This window comes from Nerophis lumbriciformis, linkage group LG01 (genome assembly GCF_033978685.3).
Source record: "Nerophis lumbriciformis linkage group LG01, RoL_Nlum_v2.1, whole genome shotgun sequence".
Lineage (NCBI taxonomy): Eukaryota > Metazoa > Chordata > Actinopteri > Syngnathiformes > Syngnathidae > Nerophis > Nerophis lumbriciformis.
In genome coordinates, this window is record NC_084548.2 from 62,673,084 (window position 1) to 62,694,341 (window position 21,258).

Consider the following 21,258-nt stretch of genomic DNA (forward strand, 5'->3'; position numbering starts at 1 on the left):
ACAAGGAATATGTCATAAAGTGTAAGAAAATAGTGCAAAGTGTGAAAATGTAAACATAGAGAAACCTGAGAAGAACTATTTTCTGCAGGTTTAGTGCGAGGAAATAACGTCTGTGTAACATTAATTTGCCCTGTTATTCTTATTTAACTATGGAAGGAATTTTTGTTTTGCAGTAATTGTTTAAATATTATTAATGTATCGGTCGATATCAATAATTATTGACATTTTTATGACCTATGGAAAATAAGGAGCAGGAGAAAAATATATTTGATTTAAAATGTAATTTTCTGTGATTATAATCCCTCAGCTATCAAGGCAGAAAGGAAATGTCAACACAAGCATGGAAAACACTCAAACAATGTCAACAAAATAGTAAAATCACATTGAACACTTAACATTAATCTCTTAAAATAAAGGAATATGTAAGAAGTGCTTCATAAAGTGTAAGAAAATAGTGCAACGTGTTAAAATGTAAACATAGAGAAACCTGAGAAGAACCATTTTCTGCAGGTTTCGGCAGGAAGTTACAGCTGTGCTCTAAAGGGTGAGCTAAGGTGGTGTGGTATTGGCGGTCTTGCCTTGCATCATTTACAGACCACATTGGTCTGACTACGGTCCCTTTGAAAACATCCAAAAACGGACTTTTCCTCTTGTATCCATAATTTCTTAATTTTGACTTTTTCTTGTCACTCCATGCAAAGAATCAAGCAAACTTGACAGTTGATACCGTCACCTGATTGGCTGTTAGTGTGTCACTCCCACTGATTAGTGATCACTTCATGCCTTACGAGTGCTTTTGTTCTTGCAACTAACCTTGCTTCCATACTTCACCTTTCTTCCCACCAAGAAAAAAACTTGAATGCATTTTTTATTGATAATTACTAGGGATGTCCGATAATGGCTTTTTGCCGATATTCCGATATTGACCAAACCCTTAATTACCGATACCGATATCAACCGATATATACAGTCGTGGAATTAACGCATTATTATGCCTAATTTGGACAACCAGGTATGGTGAAGATAAGGTCCTTTTAAAAAATAATAATAAAATAAAATAAGATAAATAAATTTAAATAAAATTATTGAATAAAAAAGAAAGTAAAACAATATAAAAACAGTTACATAGAAACTAGTAATGAATGAAAATGAGTAAAATTAACTGTTAAAGGTTAGTACTATTAGTGGACCAGCAGCACGCACAATCATGTGTGCTTACGGACTGTATTCCTTGCAGACTGTATTGATATATAATGTAGGAACCAGAATATTAAAGGGGAACATTATCACCAGACCTATGTAAGCGTCAATATATACCTTGATGTTGCAGAAAAAAGACCATATATTTTTTTAACCGATTTCCGAACTCTAAATGGGTGAATTTTGGCGAATTAAACGCCTTTCTAATATTCGCCCTCGGAGCGATGACGTCACAACGTGGCGTCACATCGGGAAGCAATCCGCCATTATCTCAAACACCGAGTCAAATCAGCTCTGTTATTTTCCGTTTTTTCGACTGTTTTCCGTACCTTGGAGACATCATGCCTCGTCGGTGTGTTGTCGGAGGGTGTAACAACACGAACAGGGACGGATTCAAGTTGCACCAGTGGCCCAAAGATGCGAAAGTGGCAAGAAATTGGACGTTTGTTCCGCACACTTTACCGACGAAAGCTATGCTACGACAGAGATGGCAAGAATGTGTGGATATCCTGCGACACTCAAAGCAGATGCATTTCCAACGATAAAGTCAAAGAAATCTGCCGCCAGACCCCCATTGAATCTGCCGGAGTGTGTCAGCAATTCAGGGACAAAGGACCTCGGTAGCACGGCAAGCAAGACGAGCGAGCTAAACCCTCTATCAACCCTAGCTTCCCTGGCCTGCTGACATCAACTCCAAAACTGGACAGATCAGCTTTCAGGAAAAGAGCGCTGATGAGGGTATGTCTACAGAATATATTAATTGATGAAAATTGGGCTTTCTGCACTCTCAAAGTGCATGTTGTTGCCAAATGTATTTCATATGCTGTAAACCTAGTTCATAGTTGTTAGTTTCCTTTAATGCCAAACAAACACATACCAATCGTTGGTTAGAAGGCGATCGCCGAATTCATCCTCGCTTTCTCCCGTGTCGCTGGCTGTCGTGTCGTTTTTGTCGGTTTCGCTTGCATACGGTTCAAACCGATATGGCTCAACAGCTTCAGTTTCTTCTTCAATTTCGTTTTCGCTACCTGCCTCCACACTACAACTATCCGTTTCAATACATTCGTAATCTGTTGAATCGCTTAGGCCGCTGAAATCCGAGTCTGAATCCGAGCTAATGTCGCTATAACTTGCTGTTTTTTCCGCCATGTTTGTTTGTGTTGGCTTCACTATGTGACGTCACAGGAAAATGGACGGGTGGTTAAAATCAGGCACTTTGAATCTTTTTTTAGGGATATTGCGTGATGGGTAAAATTTTGAAAAAATGGGAACTGATTTTTAATGGTTTTAACCATTCTGAAATTGTGATAATGTTCCCCTTTAATAACAGAAAGAAACAACCCTTTTGTGTGAATGAGTGTAAATTGGGGAGGAAGGTTTTTTGGGTTGGTACACTAATTGTAAGTGTATCTTGTGTTTTTTATGTTGATTTAATACCAAAAAAAAAAAATATTAAAAAAAAACAAAAAAAAACGATACCGATAAAAAAAACGATACCGATAATTTCCGATATTACATTTTAAAGCATTTATCGGCCGTATCGGACATCTCTAAGAATTACCCGTCCATCACGATATATATTGATGCCCAGCCCTACTCTGACAATACAGTAAATCAATGAAGAGGTTTCTCGTGGAATTCACGCATGCTATCAAGTGAGAAGAATGCGGAATTCCATGTCCTGAATCTCCCAGACATTCTATTGCAGTCTGTTGAGGATGTAAACGCAACAATCAGTTTAAATACAAAACAAAAACAATACTAACGTTATAGTAATAATAGCCATCTTTCAAAGATCAAACAGTGAGGAGAACAACAAGAACACGATTAGGGGGAAATGCAAGGAAAGATTCCATTTTAGTTCAACATTGCGACAGCAGATCATCGTGTGTTTGCTCAAGTCTGTCCCTGCTAGTTTAGCAGACAATACAGAGAACGCCAAGTAGACAGCAGAGGATTGTGTTTGCATTTCATAGGAGATAACAACCATTCTGTCTTTTATACTGATGCTGCCCTTGGGGGGTGGGAGATGACTGAGGAAATGGAGGAGATAAAGGAGCATAGCTCTAGTCTTCAAGGATAAACATCCAATTATCTGCAACCAGCAAGAACCTTTGCTTCAGTGAAGAACCAACATTTGACTTTATGGTCCGTCACGATAAAATGTTGTCTACCAAACTAAAACCTGAAAAATAGCATCTATTGTGAAACTCGTCTTCATTGGTTGCATTTGATGACCATTACCATCAAGGGACTTGTGGTCTTTTACCAGCTTGACATCTTTGCCGGAGATGCATGGCAAAACTACGGCCTCTCTGCCGGATAAACACTTGGGGTGTGGAGGGGGATGGTCGCCCCAAGACGAAGAAGGAAAACAGATGTTTCTCTTCACCGAGAAGAACAGAAACGAGTAGATTTCTTTACCGTCTAACCGTCTGTCCAGTCCATAGTACATCTAACATAATAGTGAGAGTCCAGTCCATAGTACATCTAACATAATAGTGAGAGTCCAGTCCAAAGTGGATCTAACATAATAGTGAGAGTCCAGTCCATAGTGCATCTAACATAATAGTGAGAGTCCAGTCCATAGTGGATCTAGCATAATAGTGAGAGTCCAGTCCATAGTGGATCTAGCATAATATTGTGAGAGTCCAGTCCATAGTGGATCTAGCATAATAGTGAGAGTCCAGTCCATAGTGGATCTAGCATAATATTGTGAGAGTCCAGTCCATAGTGCATCTAACATAATAGTGAGAGTCCAGTCCATAGTGGATCTAGCATAATAGTGAGAGTCCAGTCCATAGTGGATCCAGCATAATATTGTGAGAGTCCAGTCCATAGTGGATCCAAGATAATAGTGAGAGTCCAGTCCATAGTGGATCTAGCATAATATTATGAGAGTCTAGTCCATAGTGGATCTAACATAATAGAAATAGTCCAGTCCATAGTGGATCTAAGATAATAGTGAGAGTCCAGTCCATAGTGGATCTAGCATAATATTATGAGAGTCTAGTCCATAGTGGATCTAACATAATAGAAATAGTCCAGTCCATAGTGGATCTAACATAATAATGAGTCTGGTCCATAGTGCATCTAACATAATAGTGAGAGTCCAGTCCATAGTGGATCTAGCATAATAGTCAGAGTCCAGTCCATAGTGGATCTAGCATAATAGTGAGAGTCCAGTCCATAGTGGATCTAACATAATAGTGAGAGTCCAGTCCATAGTGGATCTAACATAATAGTGAGAGTCCAGTCCAAAGTGGATCTAACATAATAGTGAGAGTCCAGTCCATAGTGCATCTAACATAATAGTGAGAGTCCAGTCCATAGTGGATCTAGCATAATATTGTGAGAGTCCAGTCCATAGTGGATCTAACATAATAGTGAGAGTCCGGTCCATAGTGGATCTAGCATAATAGTGAGAGTCCAGTCCATAGTGGATCTAACATAATAGTGAGAGTCCAGTCCATAGTGGATCTAGCATAATAGTGAGAGTCCAGTCCATAGTGGATCTAACATAATAGTGAGAGTCCAGTCCATAGTGGATCTAACATAATAGTGAAAGTCCAGTCCATAGTGGATCTAGCATAATATTGTGAGAGACCAGTCCATAGTGGATCTAACATAATAGTGAGAGTCCAGTCCATAGTGGATCTAGCATAATATTGTGAGAGTCCAGTCCATAGTGGATCTAACATAATAGTGAGAGTCCAGTCCATAGTGGATCTAGCATAATATTGTGAGAGACCAGTCCATAGTGGATCTAACATAATAGTGAGAGTCCAGTCCATAGTGGACCTAACATAATAGTGAGAGTCCAGTCCATAGTGGATCTAGCATAATATTGTGAGAGACCAGTCCGTAGTGGATCTAACATAATAGTGAGAGTCCAGTCCATAGTGGATCTAGCATAATATTGTGAGAGTCCAGTCCATAGTGGATCTAACATAATAGTGAGAGTCCAGTCAGTAGTGGATCTAGCATAATATTGTGAGAGACCAGTCCATAGTGGATCTAACATAATAGTGAGAGTCCAGTCCATAGTGGATCTAGCATAATATTGTGAGAGTCTAGTCCAGGGGTCGGCAACCTTTACCACTCAAAGAGCCATTTTGACCAGTTTCACAAATTAAAGAAAACAATGGGAGCCACAAAACTCTTTTGAAATTTAAAATGAAATAACAGCATACAAAGCTTTTTTTTGTTGCTTTGTGCTATGTATAAACCAGGGGTCTAAGACACGCGGCCCGTGAGACGTTATTTTGCGGCCCGCACCTTAATATGAAAATGTAATGTTAGTGCGGCTCGCGAGTTTTATATGAATGCCGCTTGACAGCGTCATACTTGCCAACCGTCCCGATTTTTCCGGGAGATTCCCGAAATTCAGGGCTGCCATCCTTTCGAATGTCTGAACAACACTAACAATGTCATGCCGTGATGGCACTGCCATTAGCGCCCTCTACAGCCTGTACTAACAGCGTGCCAGCCCGGTTACATGTTGTATGCGGCCTCTGCCTGCACACGTATATGACTGCAAGGCATACTTGGTCAACAGCCATACAGGTTACACTGAGGGTGGCGATATAAACAACTTTAACACTCTTACTAATATGCGCCACACTGTGAACCCACACCAAACAAGAATGACAAACACATTTTGGGAGAAAATCCGCACCGTAACACAACATAAACACAACAGAACAAATACCCAGAATCCCATGCATCCCTAACTCTTCCGGGCTACATAATACACCCCCCGCTACCACCAAACCCCAAATCCCCCATGTGTCGGTTGAGGTGGGCGGGGTTGGGAGGGGGCTGGTTTTGGTGGTAGCGGGGGTTGTCAAGTAAGCAGCTGAGCCGCATCAGAGTGATCTAAGAGCCAGCCGCATGCGGCTCTGGACCCACGGGTTGCCGACCCCTAGTCTAGTTCATAGTGGATCTAACATAATAGTGAGAGTCCAGTCCATAGTGTGGCCAGCAGGAGACCATCTCGATACTATACTAGTACCGGTATACCGTACAACCCTAGTGTGTTGTTTCGATCATGTTTTTCCTTTGTGTTAATAATCTGTTCGGAGTATAAGGTCCGACGATTGAAGGTAAAGACAGATGGAATCATGGAATTAGCCAAAACAAAACAGAATCTTCTATTAAACGCGGAAAGTCACAGAAATTGTTGGAATGTGAGTGAAATGTTTGGTGAAATTGTGTTTACATGGACGCGTGCACTACCTCAAACACCCACCTGCTCCCACCAAAGCCAAACTTTTCACTCACCTCCATTTCATCCGCCCTACATCTTTCTCAGGCAAGCCTTCGTCACTTATTCACACCTCCAAACCAGCGCCTCAAATCCCAGCATGCCAAACACTACCTCTTAAAGGCCAACTGAAACCCACTACTACCGACCACACAGTCTGATAGTTTATATATCAATTATGAAATCTTAACATTGCAACACATGCCAATACGGCCGGGTTAGTTTACTAAAGTGCAATTTTAAATTTTGCGCAAAATATCCTGCTAAAAACGTCTCGGTATGATGACGTCAGCGCGTGACGTCACGGATTGTAGAGGACATTTTGGGACAGCATGGTGGCCAGCTATGAAGTCGTCTGTTTTCATCGCAAAATTCCACAGTATTCTGGACATCTGTGTATGTGAATCTTTTGCAATTTGTGCAATGAACAATGGAGACAGCAAAGAAGAAAGCTGTAGGTGGGAAGCGGTGTATTGAGGCCGACTGCAGCAACACAAACACAGCCGGTGTTTCATTGTTTACATTCCCGGAAGATGACAGTCAAGCTTTACCATTGGCCTGTGGAGAACTGGGACAACAGAGACTCTTACCAGGAGGACTTTGAGTTGGATGTGCAGACGCGGTACCGTGAGTACGCATGCAGCGGCGGCTTCCAAACATTTGATTGCTTGCCGCTATGTGCATGTCACATACGTAACTTTGGGGACTTTGGGGAAATATATGTGCTGTATGAACTTTGGGGAGGTGAACGGTACTTTGGGCTGTGGGATTGAGTGTGTTGTGCAGGTGTTTGAGTTGTATTGGCGGGTTGTATGGACGGGAGGGGGGAGGTGTTTGTTATGCGGGATTAATTTGTGGCATATTAAATATAAGCCTGGTTGTGTTGTGGCTAATAGAGTATATGTATATGTCTTGTGTTTATTTACTGTTTTAGTCTGAATATCAGGTCCCACCCGCCTCTCACAGCATATTCCCTATCTGAATCGCTCCCACTGCCCTCTAGTCCTTCACTCTCACTTTCCTCATCCACGAATCTTTCATACTCGCTCAAATTAATGGGGAAATCGTCGCTTTCTCGGTCTGAATCGCTCTCGCTGCTGGTGGCCATGATTGTAAACAACTCCAACCTGTGACGTCACGCTACTCGTCTGCTACTTCCGGTACAGGCAAGGCTTTTTTATCAGCGACCAAAAGTTGTGAACTTTATCGTCGATGTTCTCTACTAAATCCTTTCAGCAAAAATATGGCAATATCGCAAAATGATCAAATATGACACATAGAATGGACTTGCTATCCCCGTTTAAATAAGAAAATCGCATTTCAGTAGGCCTTTAAGCCAAAGAGCCCAACAGTTGCCAAATGACTTCTAGGTGGCAGCTGATACGTTTTTTTAACAAATGTCCTTGTCCAAACACTGAATGAAAGCATGAAGAAACACTGTGCTAATGCTAACGTTAGCCAGTTGTCTGTTGTTGAAAGACCACTAATATGTTACAATGTTATGCTTTAACTTAAAATACTGTGCGATATTCAACGACGCACTGAGAACAAAAAACTAATCAAAGGTTAGAGCTTTTAGGAGCCATCTTAAGAGTTTTGTTTTGGTAAGTTGAAGAACCACAGCTGATAAATAGTAATGGTGGATTCCTAGGATTCTAAAAACAACAATAACAAACACTGACTGTGTCACAAAGCCGTAATAAGACCCGAATGGTTCATCTTGTGAACTGTTCCAGACCAAGTCAGTCGTTTTTGGTTGACAAAGCAGGACGTGAGCAACCACAAGCTCGTCTGAGTCAGGGCAGGAATGTTTTCCATGACGAGTCTCGCACATTTTAAAGTAACATTTCTCTGTGAATAAAGTGCGGCACAAAAGTATAATGGCACAGAGTGGTAGAGGAGTCGGAGCCAGTCTGAAACAGACACCTCCTTTATGGTTATCTCTCACTGAACTCCAGCTGCCACATTCTTGCCATTCCCAAAGGATTGCAACAACTTTGGCTTCCTCGCTGGGTTACTCATCGCCTCGCTTCTGAGCGGGAACCTTTCAAAATTCAAACCTGCTTCCCGCCTCTCGCGAGACAAACTGCCCGTTCTTGTTGGAGGAACAACTTTTCTTTTTTTTTTTAGAAACAAAGCAGACCGATGATAAATACAAACGTTTTGAATGTGATTGCTACAACACGTCTTGAAATATGATGCTGACAACACAGGAAGGTAGTTGACAAAACAGGTGTGAGGCTTTTGGAGAATTACGGCGACACGACGAGAAGTAGATGTATGAATTAGTGAAGTTGGGAATGCAAAGAGGAGCAAAAGGGGAGCACTGGAAGTGCAAACAATAGCAAAAAGAAGCAATTGGAGCAATATACTGCAAAGGGGAGATAAGAGGAACAAAGAGGGCGTAAAGGGGAGCAAAAGCGGCGCAATGGAAGTGCAAAGAGGAGCAAAGAGGGAGCAACAGAAGTGCCAAAACAGCATAAAGGAGCAATCAAAGTACAGAGCAAAAAGAAGCAAAGAGGAGCAGTATAGTGCAATGGGGAGATAAGAGGAGCAAAGAGGAGCACAGAGGGCTAAAGAGGAGCAAAAAGAGAGCAATGGAAGTGCAAAGAGAAGCAAAGAGGGAGCAACAGAAGTGCAAAAAGAGCATAAAGGAGCAATCAAAGTGCAAAAAAGAGCAAAAAGAAGCAAAGAGGAGCAGTATAGTGCAATGGGGAGATAAGAGGAGCAAAGAAAAGCACAGAGGGCTAAAGAGGAGCAAAAAGAGAGTAATGGAAGTGCAAAGAGCAGCAAAGAGGGAGCAACAGAAGTGCAAAAAGAGCATAAAAGAGCAATCAAAGTGCAAAAAAGAGCAAAAAGGAGCAGTATAGTGCAATGGGGAGATAAGAGGAGCACAGAGGAGCACAGAGGGCTAAAGAGGAGCAAAGAGGGCGTAAAGAGGAGCAAAGAGGGAGAAATGGAAGTGCAAAAAAGAGCGAAAAGAAGCAAAGAGGAGCAATATAGTGCAAAGGGGAAATAAGGGGAGCAAAGGGAAGCAAAAGGGCATAAACGGGAGCAAAAGGGGAGCAATGAAAGTGCAAAGAGGAGCAAAGAGGGTGAAAAGAGGAGCAAAAAGGGAGCGATGGAAGTGCAAAAAAGAGCGAAAAGAAGCAAAGAGGAGCAATATAGTGCAAAGGGGACATAAGAGGAGCAAAGGGGAGCAAAGGGAAGCAAAGAGGGCATAAAGGGGAGCAAAAGGGGAGCAATGAAAGTGCAAAGAGGAGCAAAGAGGGTGAAAAGAGGAGCGATGGAAGTGCAAAAAAGAGCGAAAAGAAACAAAGAGGAGCAATATAGTGCAAAGGGGAAATAAGAGGAGCAAAGGGAAGCAAAGGGGGCATAAAGGGGAGCAAAAAGGGAGCAATGAAAGTGCAAAGAGGAGCAAAGAGGGTGAAAAGAGGAGCAAAAAGGGAGTGATGGAAGTGCAATAAAAGAGCAAAAAGAAGCAAAGGGGGAGGTAAAAGGGGAGCAAAAAGAATCAAAGCGAAGCAAAGGGGGAGCAATGGAAGTGCAAAAAAGAGCAAAAAGAAGCAAAGAGGAGGAACGGTGGTGCAAAGGGGAGAGAAGAGGATCAAAGAGGAGCAAAAAGGTCGCAATGGAAGTGCAAAATAGAGCAAAAAGAAGCAGAGGAGCAAAAGTAGTGCAAAGGGGAGCAACGAGGGGCGAAGGGGAGCAAAGAGGAGCAAAAGGGGAGCAATGGAAGTGCAAAAAGGAGCAAAAAGAGGCAAAGAGAAGGCAGGTTAGTGCAAAGGGGAGAGAAGAGGATCAAAGTGGAGCAAAAAGGTCGCTATGGAAGTGCAAAATAGAGCAAAAAGAAGCAAAGGGGAGCAAAGGTAGTGCAAAGGGGAGCAACGAGGGGCAAAGGGGAGCAAAGAGGAGCAAATGGGAGCAAAAAGGGAGCAATGGAAGTGCAAAAAGGAGCAAAAAGAGGCAAAGAGGAGCAAAGAGAAGGCAGGTTAGTGCAAAGGGGAGAGAAGAGGATCAAAGAGGAGCAAAAAGGTTGCAATGGAAGTGCAAAATAGAGCAAAAAGAAGCAAAGAGGAGCAAAGGTAGTGCAAAGGGGAGCAACGAGGGGCGAAGGGGAGCAAAGAGGAGAAAAAGGGAGCAAAAAGGGAGCAATGGAAGTGCAAAAAGGAGCAAAAAGAGGCAAAGAGGAGCAAAGAGAAGGCAGGTTAGTGCAAAGGGGAGAGAAGAGGAGCAAAAGGGGGGTTGGGTGAGGAGCAGCCTATCTTCATCCTGACCTTGCAGCATGACATTAATTTCATGGGAGATGATGATGATGATGATGATGATGATGATGATGATGATGATGATGATGATGATGATGATATTTCGAACATATTTGTATTTAAAAAATCGTACCAATGACAAGCATGTAAATGGTCTGTATTTATACCATTTCATACGAACGCATTACATTCAATATATCTCCTCGGAGAGATGGGGAAAATGGACTTTCTCACCTCCTTGATCTGCTCCAGCTCCTGCCGGACACCTTCATACTCCACCTCCAGCTCGTCGTACCGCTGCTTGAGCTGCTGCTTCTCCTCCAGCACCGCCAGTCCGTACTCGGCGGCCTGGATCTTCTCGCCCGTGGTCTGGCTCAGCTCCCGGGAGAGCCGCTCGATCTCCACCCGCATCCGCTCCGGACCGGCCTGGAGCGGCAGTAACGGCTCGGGGTAGCCGTGCCCTTGCACGGACATGATGAGGAGGAGGAGGAGGCGCAGCTGAGGAGAACCAAGAAGGATGCGGCGATGTCACCTTGGTCGCAGGGGCGAGCTCAAGTCCGTCTGTATTTGAACTGCATGGTTGTTACGTTCGGCCTTTTTTTGTGGCTTCTCTCGCGTCTTTGGTCATGTAGGCGACGGCCGTAGAATCCCTACGAGGACAGACGCTGGAACGTCTTAGAAATGCTTCATCGCTTCTCCTCCTCCGCCGGTTTGTGAGACTGGGGATTGCTCCGTGTGGGCGTGGACTAAGTGTGACGACAGCGGAAACGGATACACTACTTCGCATGTTTACCTTCAGAATAAAACACATAGGAACATATAGGCGCCGATTGATTGATTGATTGATTGAAACTTTTATTAGTAGATTGCACAGTACAGTACATTTTCCGTACAATTGACCACTAAATGGTAACACCCCAATAAGTTTTTCAACTTCTTTAAGTCGGGGTCCACGTAAATCAATTCATGGTAGATCTACATTTCTTCCAGTGGGTGCTCAGTGTGTGTGTATTAGGGCTACAACTAATACACACACACTGATTAATCGATTAATAATCGGACAAAAGAGACATTACTATCCTTTCCAGTATTTTATTGAAGAAAAAAAACACCATACTGGCACCATAGTTATTTTTGATTATTGTTTCTCAGCTGTTTGTAAATGTTGCAGATTATAAATAAAGGTTTAAAAAAATAAAAAATATATAAAAAAAATAAATAAAAAAAATGACTAAATTAATCGCCAACTATTTTTATAATCGATTTTAATCGATTTAATCGATTAGTTGTTGCAGCCCTAGTGTGTATTAGTGTTGTCCCGATACCAATATTTATGGTACCGGTACCAAAAGTATTTCCGGTACTTTTCTAAATAAAGGAGACCACAAAAAATGTCATTATTGGCTTTAGTTTAACAAAAAAAAAATCTTAGAGTACATTAAACATATGTTTCTTATTGCAATTTTGTCCTTAAATAAAATAGTGAACATAGAAGACAACTTGGTAATAAGTAAACAAACAAAGGCTCCTAATTTAGCTGCTGGCATATGCAGTAACATATGATTGATTGATTGAGACTTTTATTAGTAGATTGCACAGTACAGTACATATTCCGTACAATTGACCACTAAATGGTAACACCCGAATACGTTTTTCGTAAATCAATTCATGGTAGATCTACATTTCTTCCAGTGGGTGCTCGGTGTGTGTGTGTATTAGGGCTGCAACTAACAACTAATTTGATAATCGATTAATCTGTCGATTATTACTTCGATTAATCGATTAATAATCGGATAAAAGAGACAGACTACATTACTATCCTTTCCAGTATTTTATTGAAGAAGAAAAACACCATACTGGCACCATACTTCTTTTGATTATTGTTTCTCAGCTGTTTGTAAATGTTGCAGATTATAAATAAAGGTTTAAAAAATATATATATATATAAATAAATAAAAATAAATAAAAAAGTAGCCTCTGCACATGCGCATAGCATAGATCCAACGAATCGACGACTAAATGAATCGCCAACTATCTTTATAATCGATATTAATCAATTTAATCGATTAGTTTTTGCAGCCCTAGTGTGTATTAGTGTTGTTCCGATACCAATATTTATGGTACCGGTACCAAAAGTATTTCGGTACTTTTCTAAATAAAGGAGACCACAAAAATTTCATTATTGGCTTTAGTTTAACAAAAAAAAAATCTTAGAGTACATTAAACATATGTTTCTTATTGCAATTTTGTCCTTAAATAAAATAGTGAACATACAAGACAACTTAGTAATAAGTAAACAAACAAAGGCTCCTAATTTAGCTGCTGGCATATGCAGTAACATATGATTGATTGATTGAGACTTTTATTAGTAGATAGCACAGAACAGTACATATTCCGTACAATTGACCACTAAATGGTAACACCCGAATAAGTTTTTCAACTTGTTTAAGTCGGGGTCCACGTAAATCAATTCATGGTAGATCTACATTTCTTCCAGTGGGTGCTCAGTGTGTTTGTATTAGGGCTGCAACTAACAACTAATTTGATAATCGATTAATCTGTCGAATATTACTTTGATTAATCGATGAATAATCGGATAAAAGAGACAGACTACATTACTATCCTTTCCAGTATTTTATTGAAGAAGAAAAACACCATACTGGCACCATACTTATTTTGATTATTGTTTCTCAGCTGTTTGTAAATGTTGCAGTTTTTAAATAAAGGTTTAAAAAATAAAAAATAAATATATAAAAATGTTTTAAAAAAATAAGTAGCCTGTGCGCATGCGCATAGCATAGATCCAACAAATCGATGACTAAATTAATCGCCAACTATTTTTATAATCGATTTAATCGATTAGTTGTTGCAGCCCTAGTGTGTATTAGTGTTGTCCCGATACCAATATTTATGGTACCGGTACCAAAAGTATTTCGGTACTTTTCTAAATAAAGGAGACCACAAAAAATTTCATTATTGGCTTTAGTTTAACAACAAAAAAAATCTTAGTGTACATTATACATATGTTTCTTATTGCAATTTTGTCCTTAAATAAAATAGTGAACATAGAAGACAACTTGGTAATAAGTAAAGAAACAAAGGCTCCTAATTTAGCTGCTGGCATATGCAGTAACATATGATTGATTGATTGAGACTTTTATTAGTAGATTGCACAGTACAGTACATTTTCCGTACAATTGACCACTAAATGGTAACACCCCAATACGTTTTTCAACTTATTTAAGTCGGGGTCCACGTTAATCAATTCATGGTACAAATATATACTATCAGCATAATATAGTCATCACACAAGTTAATCATCAGAGTATATACATTGAATTATTTACATTATTTACAATCCGGGGGGTGAGATGTGGAGGGGGTTGGGGCGGGGAGCGGGGTTAGGTTTGGTTGATATCAGCACTTCAGTCATCAACAATTATATCATCTGAGAAATGGACATTGAAACAGTGTAGGTCTGACTTGGTAGGATATGCACAGCGAGCATTGAACATAGTGAGCTCGGAAAGCATAAGAACAAGTATATACATTTGATTGTTTACATTTGATTATTTACAATCCGGGGAGGTGGGATGTGGTGGGGGGAGGGTTAGTCTAGGGTTGTAGTTGCCTGGAGGTGTTGTGTAATTTATCATTCTATTATTTTGTCAAAATTATTAAGGACAAGTGGTAGAAAAGGAATTATTAATCTACTTGTTCATTTGCTGTTCATATTTTATTCAGCCTTTATTTTGCAGGTAAAATCCCACCGAGATCAAAGATCTCTTTTCCAAGGGAAACCAGCTGGCCAAGAGGGCAGCATCAAGGTTTCATTAAAAACAGTAAACACATAAAACATCACATTTACAACATTAAAACATGCTCACATGGCATGTGCGCATACAGACAAGGTAGACTGCAATCATTTCACGGAGGCTTTAAAAGCATTTAATGTAACAAGGGTTTGAAGTTGAAGATTCGATTGTAGGTTTTTCCAAGCCTTCGGTGCTGAAAACCTAAATGCTTTCATGCCCAGTTCAGTTCTTACTTTGGGGATGACAAATTGCAGAACATTCATTGAACGAAGATTGTGACTTCCTTGTTTCTTTGTTAAAAGACAAGACGGATAAGATGGAGTAATAATAATAATAAAATTGAAATAAAATAAAAAATAAAAATACTGTTAATATCTGGTTATTTTCTGTTTCAACATGTTCTATCTACACGTCTGTTAAAATGTAATAATCACTTATTCTTCTGTTGTTGGATACTTTACATTAGTTTTGGATGATACCACAATCCGATACCAAGTACTTACAGGATCATACATTGGTCATATTCAAAGTCCTCGTGTGTCCAGGGACATATTTCCTGAGTTTATAAACATAATATACATTTAAAAATAACAGAAGAAGATTTTGTGATGTTAAAAAATATCCATGTAAGCATAGTAGTATCGACTATATATGCTATTGTACGTGGTATCGTTACAGTGGATGCTAGGTGTAGATTCACCAATGGCGTTTGTTTATATTGTAGCGTTTCGGAAGAGTTGGTGCTGCAGGGAATTCTGGGAATATGTTCTGTAGTGTTTATGTTGTGTTGCGGTGCAAATATTCTTCCAAAATTTGTCACTATATGGCACATGTTTATGACAGTGTTGGCATTGTTCATACTGCCACCCTTAGTGGATATACAGGACTGTCTTAGAAAATTAGAATATTGTGATTTATTTTCTGTAAGGCAACTAAAAACATGAACATGTCATACATTCTGGATTCATTACACATCAACTGAAATATTGCAAGCCACTTATTATTTTAATATGGCTGATTATGGCATACAGCTTAAGAAAACTCAAAAATCCTATCTCAAAAAATTAGAATATTTCCTCAGACCAAGTTAAAAAACAAGATTTATAACAGCAAAACAAAATCAAACATTTGAAAATGTCAATGAATGCACTCAGCACTTGGTTGGGAATCCTTTTGCACGGATTACTGCATCAATGCAGCGTGGCATGGAGGCAATCAGCCTGTGGCATTGCTGAGATGTTATGTATGCCCAGGATGCTTCAATAGCTTTAGCTCATTTGCATTATTGGGTCTGGTGTCTTTCAGCTTCTTCTTCACAATACCCCACAAATTCTCTATGGTGTTCAGGTCAGGGGTGTTGGCAGGCCAATCGAGGACAGTAATGCCATGGTCAGTACACCAGTTACTGGTGGTTTTGGCACTGTGGGCAGGTGCCAGATCCATCCATCCATCCATTTACTACCGCTTATTCCCTTTGGGGTCGCGGGGGGCGCTGGAGCCTATCTCAGCTACAATCGGGCGGAAGGAGGTGCCAGATCATGCTGGAAAATGTAATCATCATCTCCATTTTCACGTTTTTAGTTGCATTACAGAAAATAAAGGACTTTATCACAATATTCGAATTTTCTGAGACAGTCCTGTATATGGCTGTTGAGTAAGTATGCCCTTCATTCGCTCGTGTGCAATGTGTTCAAAGTCACGATGATTGAGTCATTACTTCATTATCGGGCACAGCGAAATTTTGGTAAGGCTTTGTTAGTTATAGATCGGGGGTCGGCAACCCGCGGCTCTAGAGCCACATGCGGCTCTTTAGCGCCGCCCTAGTGGCTCTCTGGAGCTTTTTCGAAAATGTATGAAAAAAGATGAGGGGGAAAAAATAAATTTTTTGTGTTAATATGGTTTCTGAAGGAGGACAAACATGACACAAACCTCCTCAATTGTTATAAAGCACACTGTTTGTATTAAACATGCTTCACTGATTCGAGTATTTGGCGAGCGCCGTTTTGTCCCACTAATTTTGGCGGTCCTTGAACTCACCTTAGTTTGTTTACATGTATAACTTTCTAGGACGTGTTTTATGCCACTTCTTTTTCTGTCTCATTTTGTCCACCAAACTTTTAACGTTGTGCGTGAATGCACAAAGGTGAGTTTTGTTGATGTTATTGACTTGTGTGGAGTGCTAATCGGGCATATTTGGTCACTGCATGACTGCAAGCTAATCGATGCTAACATGCTATTTAGGCTAGCTATATGTACATATTGCATCAATATGCCTCATTTGTAGCTATATTTGAGGTCATTTAGTTTCCTTTAAGTCCTCTTATTTCAATTTATATCTCATGACACACTATCTGTATGTAATATGGCTTTTAATTTTTTTTGCGGCTCCAGACCGATTTGTTTTTGTATTTTTGGTCCAATATGGCTCTTTCAACATTTTGGGTTGCCGACCCCTGTTATAGATTATATGATGTTCGACTCTATTATTAAGTAAAACGGACCAAACTCGCCACAAAATCAATAACAACAAGATTGATTTTTCAAATTTTATTTTAAAGATTGACAGCTGCCATCAATCCCACGTGGGTGCCCGGCATTGTCTGTCACGGGATCGGCGCCTCCGCATAGAAACATAGTATTTCACATTACTGCGCCTCTATAACCTCATTTAGATATTATAGCTTTTATATAAGCTCTCTAAACGTGGATAATATGCACAAAAGCACAATGTATCACCCGTTATCAAAATGACAACGTAATACGTATTTTATTTTGAAGGAACATTTGACCTACTTCCGAAACTTGCTTGAAATTCATACTGGCGTCAATGGAACAGCTGAGCGGGCGTTTTCTTGCATGGCGCTCCCAGCTGGTCCGGCCCCTTCAAACTGCGGCGGTGCATTCTGGGAAACGTAGTTTAACATTGCATAAAAGACACACGCCCACTCGTTGAAAAGACATCATTTCCCAACTCGCTTTTCGTGATTGCTTATGTGGAACCCGGAAGTGTGTGTGGGCGCCGGGTGTCAAGCGGCTCAAACTACAACACACCTGCATGCTGCCATCTGCTGGTATATATTATGAACTACATCAATAGATAGATGCACTGTACAGTAAGGTATTACAGTATGGCCTACTTCCCTATAGGAATGTGTGTAAAACTTAAAAAATTGCTTGACATAAACCAGTATTTTTATAGAGGTCTTGTGTGGGCGATTCCAGTGATATAAGTATCATTCTCCCTGTGATAAATATTAAGAAAGTTATGGATCATTAAAACCAGTGAAAATGGTCAACTTCTTCAATACAAATTCAATTAGGCTCAAGATTTTAGGTGTGACCTTTTTGTTAAAAAATGCCATAACTTTCTTAATATTTAGCCCGTTTAACCCTTGTGTAATGTGTATATTGTTGTTACTCAGTCAGCGTTTGTGGGTCTGATGGACCCGTTGCATTTTGTGGCTTTTAATGCCTCACAATCAAACACTTTTATGTTAAAATACTGAACAGATGTTTACCTTATCCCAATAAACATCTGTTCAGTATTTTAACACGCAGTCAAGGCGTTGAGGGGATCTGGTTTGGTGGCTGCAGGATTAGGTCTCTGCTTTTTGCAGATGATGTGGTCCGATGGCTTCATCTGCCAGGATCTTCAGCTCTCACTGGATCGGTTCGCAGCTGAGTGTGAAGCGACTGGGATGAGAATCAGCACCTCCAAGTCCGAGTCCATGGTTCTCGCCCGGAAAAGGGTGGAGTGCCATCTCCGGGTTGGGGAGGAGATCTTGCCCCAAGTGGAGGAGTTCAAGTACCTCGGAGTCTTGTTCACGAGTGAGGGAAGAGTGGATCGTGAGATCGACAGGCGGATCGGTGCGGCGTCTTCAGTAATGCGGACGCTGTATCGATCCGTTGTGGTGAAGAAGGAGCTGAGCCGGAAGGCAAAGCTCTCAATTTACCGGTCCATCTACGTTCCCATCCTCACCTATGGTCATGAGCTTTGGGTTATGACCGAAAGGACAAGATCACGGGTACAAGCGGCCGAAATGAGTTTCCTCCCCCGGGTGGCGGGTCTCTCCCTTAGAGATAGGGTGAGAAGCTATGCCATCCGGGGGGAGCTCAAAGTAAAGCCGCTGCTCCTCCACATCGAGAGGAGCCAGATGAGGTGGTTCGGGCATCTGGTCAGGATGCCACCCGAACGCCTCCCTAAGGAGGCGTTTAGGGCACGTCCGACCGGTAGGAGGCCGCGGGGAAGACCCAGGACACGTTGGGAAGACTATGTCTCCCGGCTGGCCTGGGAACGCCTCGGGGTCCCACAGGAAGAGCTGGACGAAGTGGCTGGGGAGAGGGAAGTCTGGGCTTCCCTGCTTAGGCTGCTGCCCCCGCGACCCGACCTCGGATAAGCGGAAGAAGATGGATGGATGGATGGATGTTTGATTGTGAGGCCTTAAAAGCCACAAAATGCAACGGGTCCACCAGACCCACCAACGCTGGCTGAGTTACAACAATATGTACGTTGCACGGAAAATTTCTGTGCCGGTTTCTGCATCCCACAGGGATTCTTCTTTTGTGTTTCTGCATCTGCAGTTCCCACACAAGGTTGCAACATTGTTTGTCAACACTGTCTGTTCTCATTTTCTCGCACATTTTACCCTCTGATGTTCTGTGTGCCTACACTCTGTCCTCCTCCTGTCTAGGCCTGCTGTGTGTGTGTGTGTGGTATCAATTTCCACACTTCTGTAAGGCCCGGGTCCAGTGGACCCGGACATCGTATATGTAATAGAAATGTGTAAGGGGGGGTGTATGGTGTGTGTGGTCATTAAATATGTATTCTGATATATGTTCTTCACAGAAAATGAGCCAAAGTCAGTGATTGAAAAATTAATTAATTGTATGATTTTTCTTTTAATAAAAAATGAAAACGGGTCCCACAGACCCGAACACCACACAAGAGTTTAAAAAAAAAAAAAAAAAAAAGAAAAAAAAGTTGGTTTCAATGGAAAGCTTGCTAAACAAAATTACGGAAAAAATAGGTTTAACACTTAAGGTGTATTTTTAATTGATAAAATGCATGAAATTAGCGTTGGAAGTGAGTCACAAAACAAACAATCAGGCAATCGGCGGGTCCAAAAATTACTTTGTGAATCTATTAGTGAATAATATGATTGCAGACTCACAGATACATGTATAAAGTACATTTTTATAGACATTCCAATGAAAATTTTAATCACTGTCGATTATTTGCAGGGTAGTTTTGCCAAATTCTGTCAGCTTTGTGGCACCATTTGGATATTCTGGATAAACCAGGATATAGACTTTATGTATATCCCACAATGGTGAAATGATGTTACAGTGAAAGTCCAAACAAAAAAGGTAAAAACACATGAAAACAAGAGAGAGACATTAAAGAACACAGAGTACATAAAATACATTAAAGGAGCACAAAGCTGATGCAACCAGGCGCCACTTCAGCGACGCCATTTCTACTACAAAAGTAAAAACGCAACAAAAAAAAACAAAAAATGTGCACTAATGAATACATTCTGCGAACGGAACAGACCTAACAAAGCAAACACGAGAGCCGACGCCATCCTAGGCTGCCCACTAGCTTTCCGCCAATGTCCGGTCCGTGCGAATTTGTGAGAATCCCGCCAGGGAGACCAAAGTGTCCGATACATTTATTCTTTTAAGTTTAAATTTATCTTGCAGTGCACCATCTTTAGTTGTATCCTGCTTTTAAAATGTGTATTTTAACTACTGTCCACCACTTGTATTGTTTTTTAAAATTGTGCCATATCATTAAAGTGGATTGGATTGTAGCCGAGCATATTTAATTAATAGTGGCATATTTGAAGCAGTACACTATATTTGACAAACTACAAAACCCCGTTTCCATATGAGTTGGGAAATTGTGTTAGATGTAAATATAAACGGAATACAATGATTTGCAAATCATTTTCAACCCATATTCAGTTGAATATGCTACAAAGACAACATATTTGATGTTCCAACTGAGAAACAACTTTTTTTTTTTTGCAAATAATCATTAACTTAGAATTTAATGGCAGCAACACATTGCAAAAAAGTTGGCACAGGGGCATGTTCACCACTGTGTTACATGGCCTTTCCTTTTAACAACACTCAGTAAACGTTTGGGAACTGAGGAGATCAATTTTTGTAGCTTTTCAGGTAGAATTATATCCCATTCTTGCTTGATGTACAGCTTAAGTTGTTCAACAGTCCGGGGTCTCCGTTGTGGTATTTTAGGCTTCATAAAGCGCCACACATTTTCAATGGTAGACAGGTATGGACTACAGGCAGGCCAGTCTATTACCCGCACTCTTTTACTATGAAGCCACGCTGTTGTACCACATAGCTTGGCATTGTCTTGCTGAAATAAGCAGGGGCGTCCATGACAACGTTGCTTGGATGGCAACATATGTTGCTCCAAAACCTGTATGTACCTTTCAGCACAAAACCCAGGCCGAGTCATACCAAAGACTATAAAAATGGGACCCGTTACCTCCCTGCTTAACACTCAGCATCAAGGGTTGGAATTGGGGGTTAAATCACCAAAATGATGCCCAGGCGTGGGCACCGCTGCTGCTCAATGCTCCCCTCACCTCCCAAGGGGTGATTAAGGGTGATGGGTCAAATGCAGAGGATAGTTTCACCACACCTAGTGTGTGTGTGACAATCATTGGTACTTGAACTTTTT

At 40.9% G+C, this 21,258-nt stretch overlaps 1 protein-coding gene across 1 annotated transcript in view; it reads right to left on the bottom strand.

Annotated features, from left to right (window-relative positions):
* LOC133570790 (protein bicaudal D homolog 2) overlaps positions 1 to 11,459 on the bottom strand; it is a 108,732-nt gene extending 97,273 nt beyond the window's left edge. Inside the window, exon 1 of the mRNA XM_061923508.1 lies at positions 10,966 to 11,459. Within this exon, the coding sequence (XP_061779492.1) occupies positions 10,966 to 11,205 (240 nt within the window). The 5' untranslated portion in view covers positions 11,206 to 11,459. The remainder of the gene's footprint in view (positions 1 to 10,965) is intronic.
* Positions 11,460 to 21,258: the final 9,799 nt, after the last annotated feature.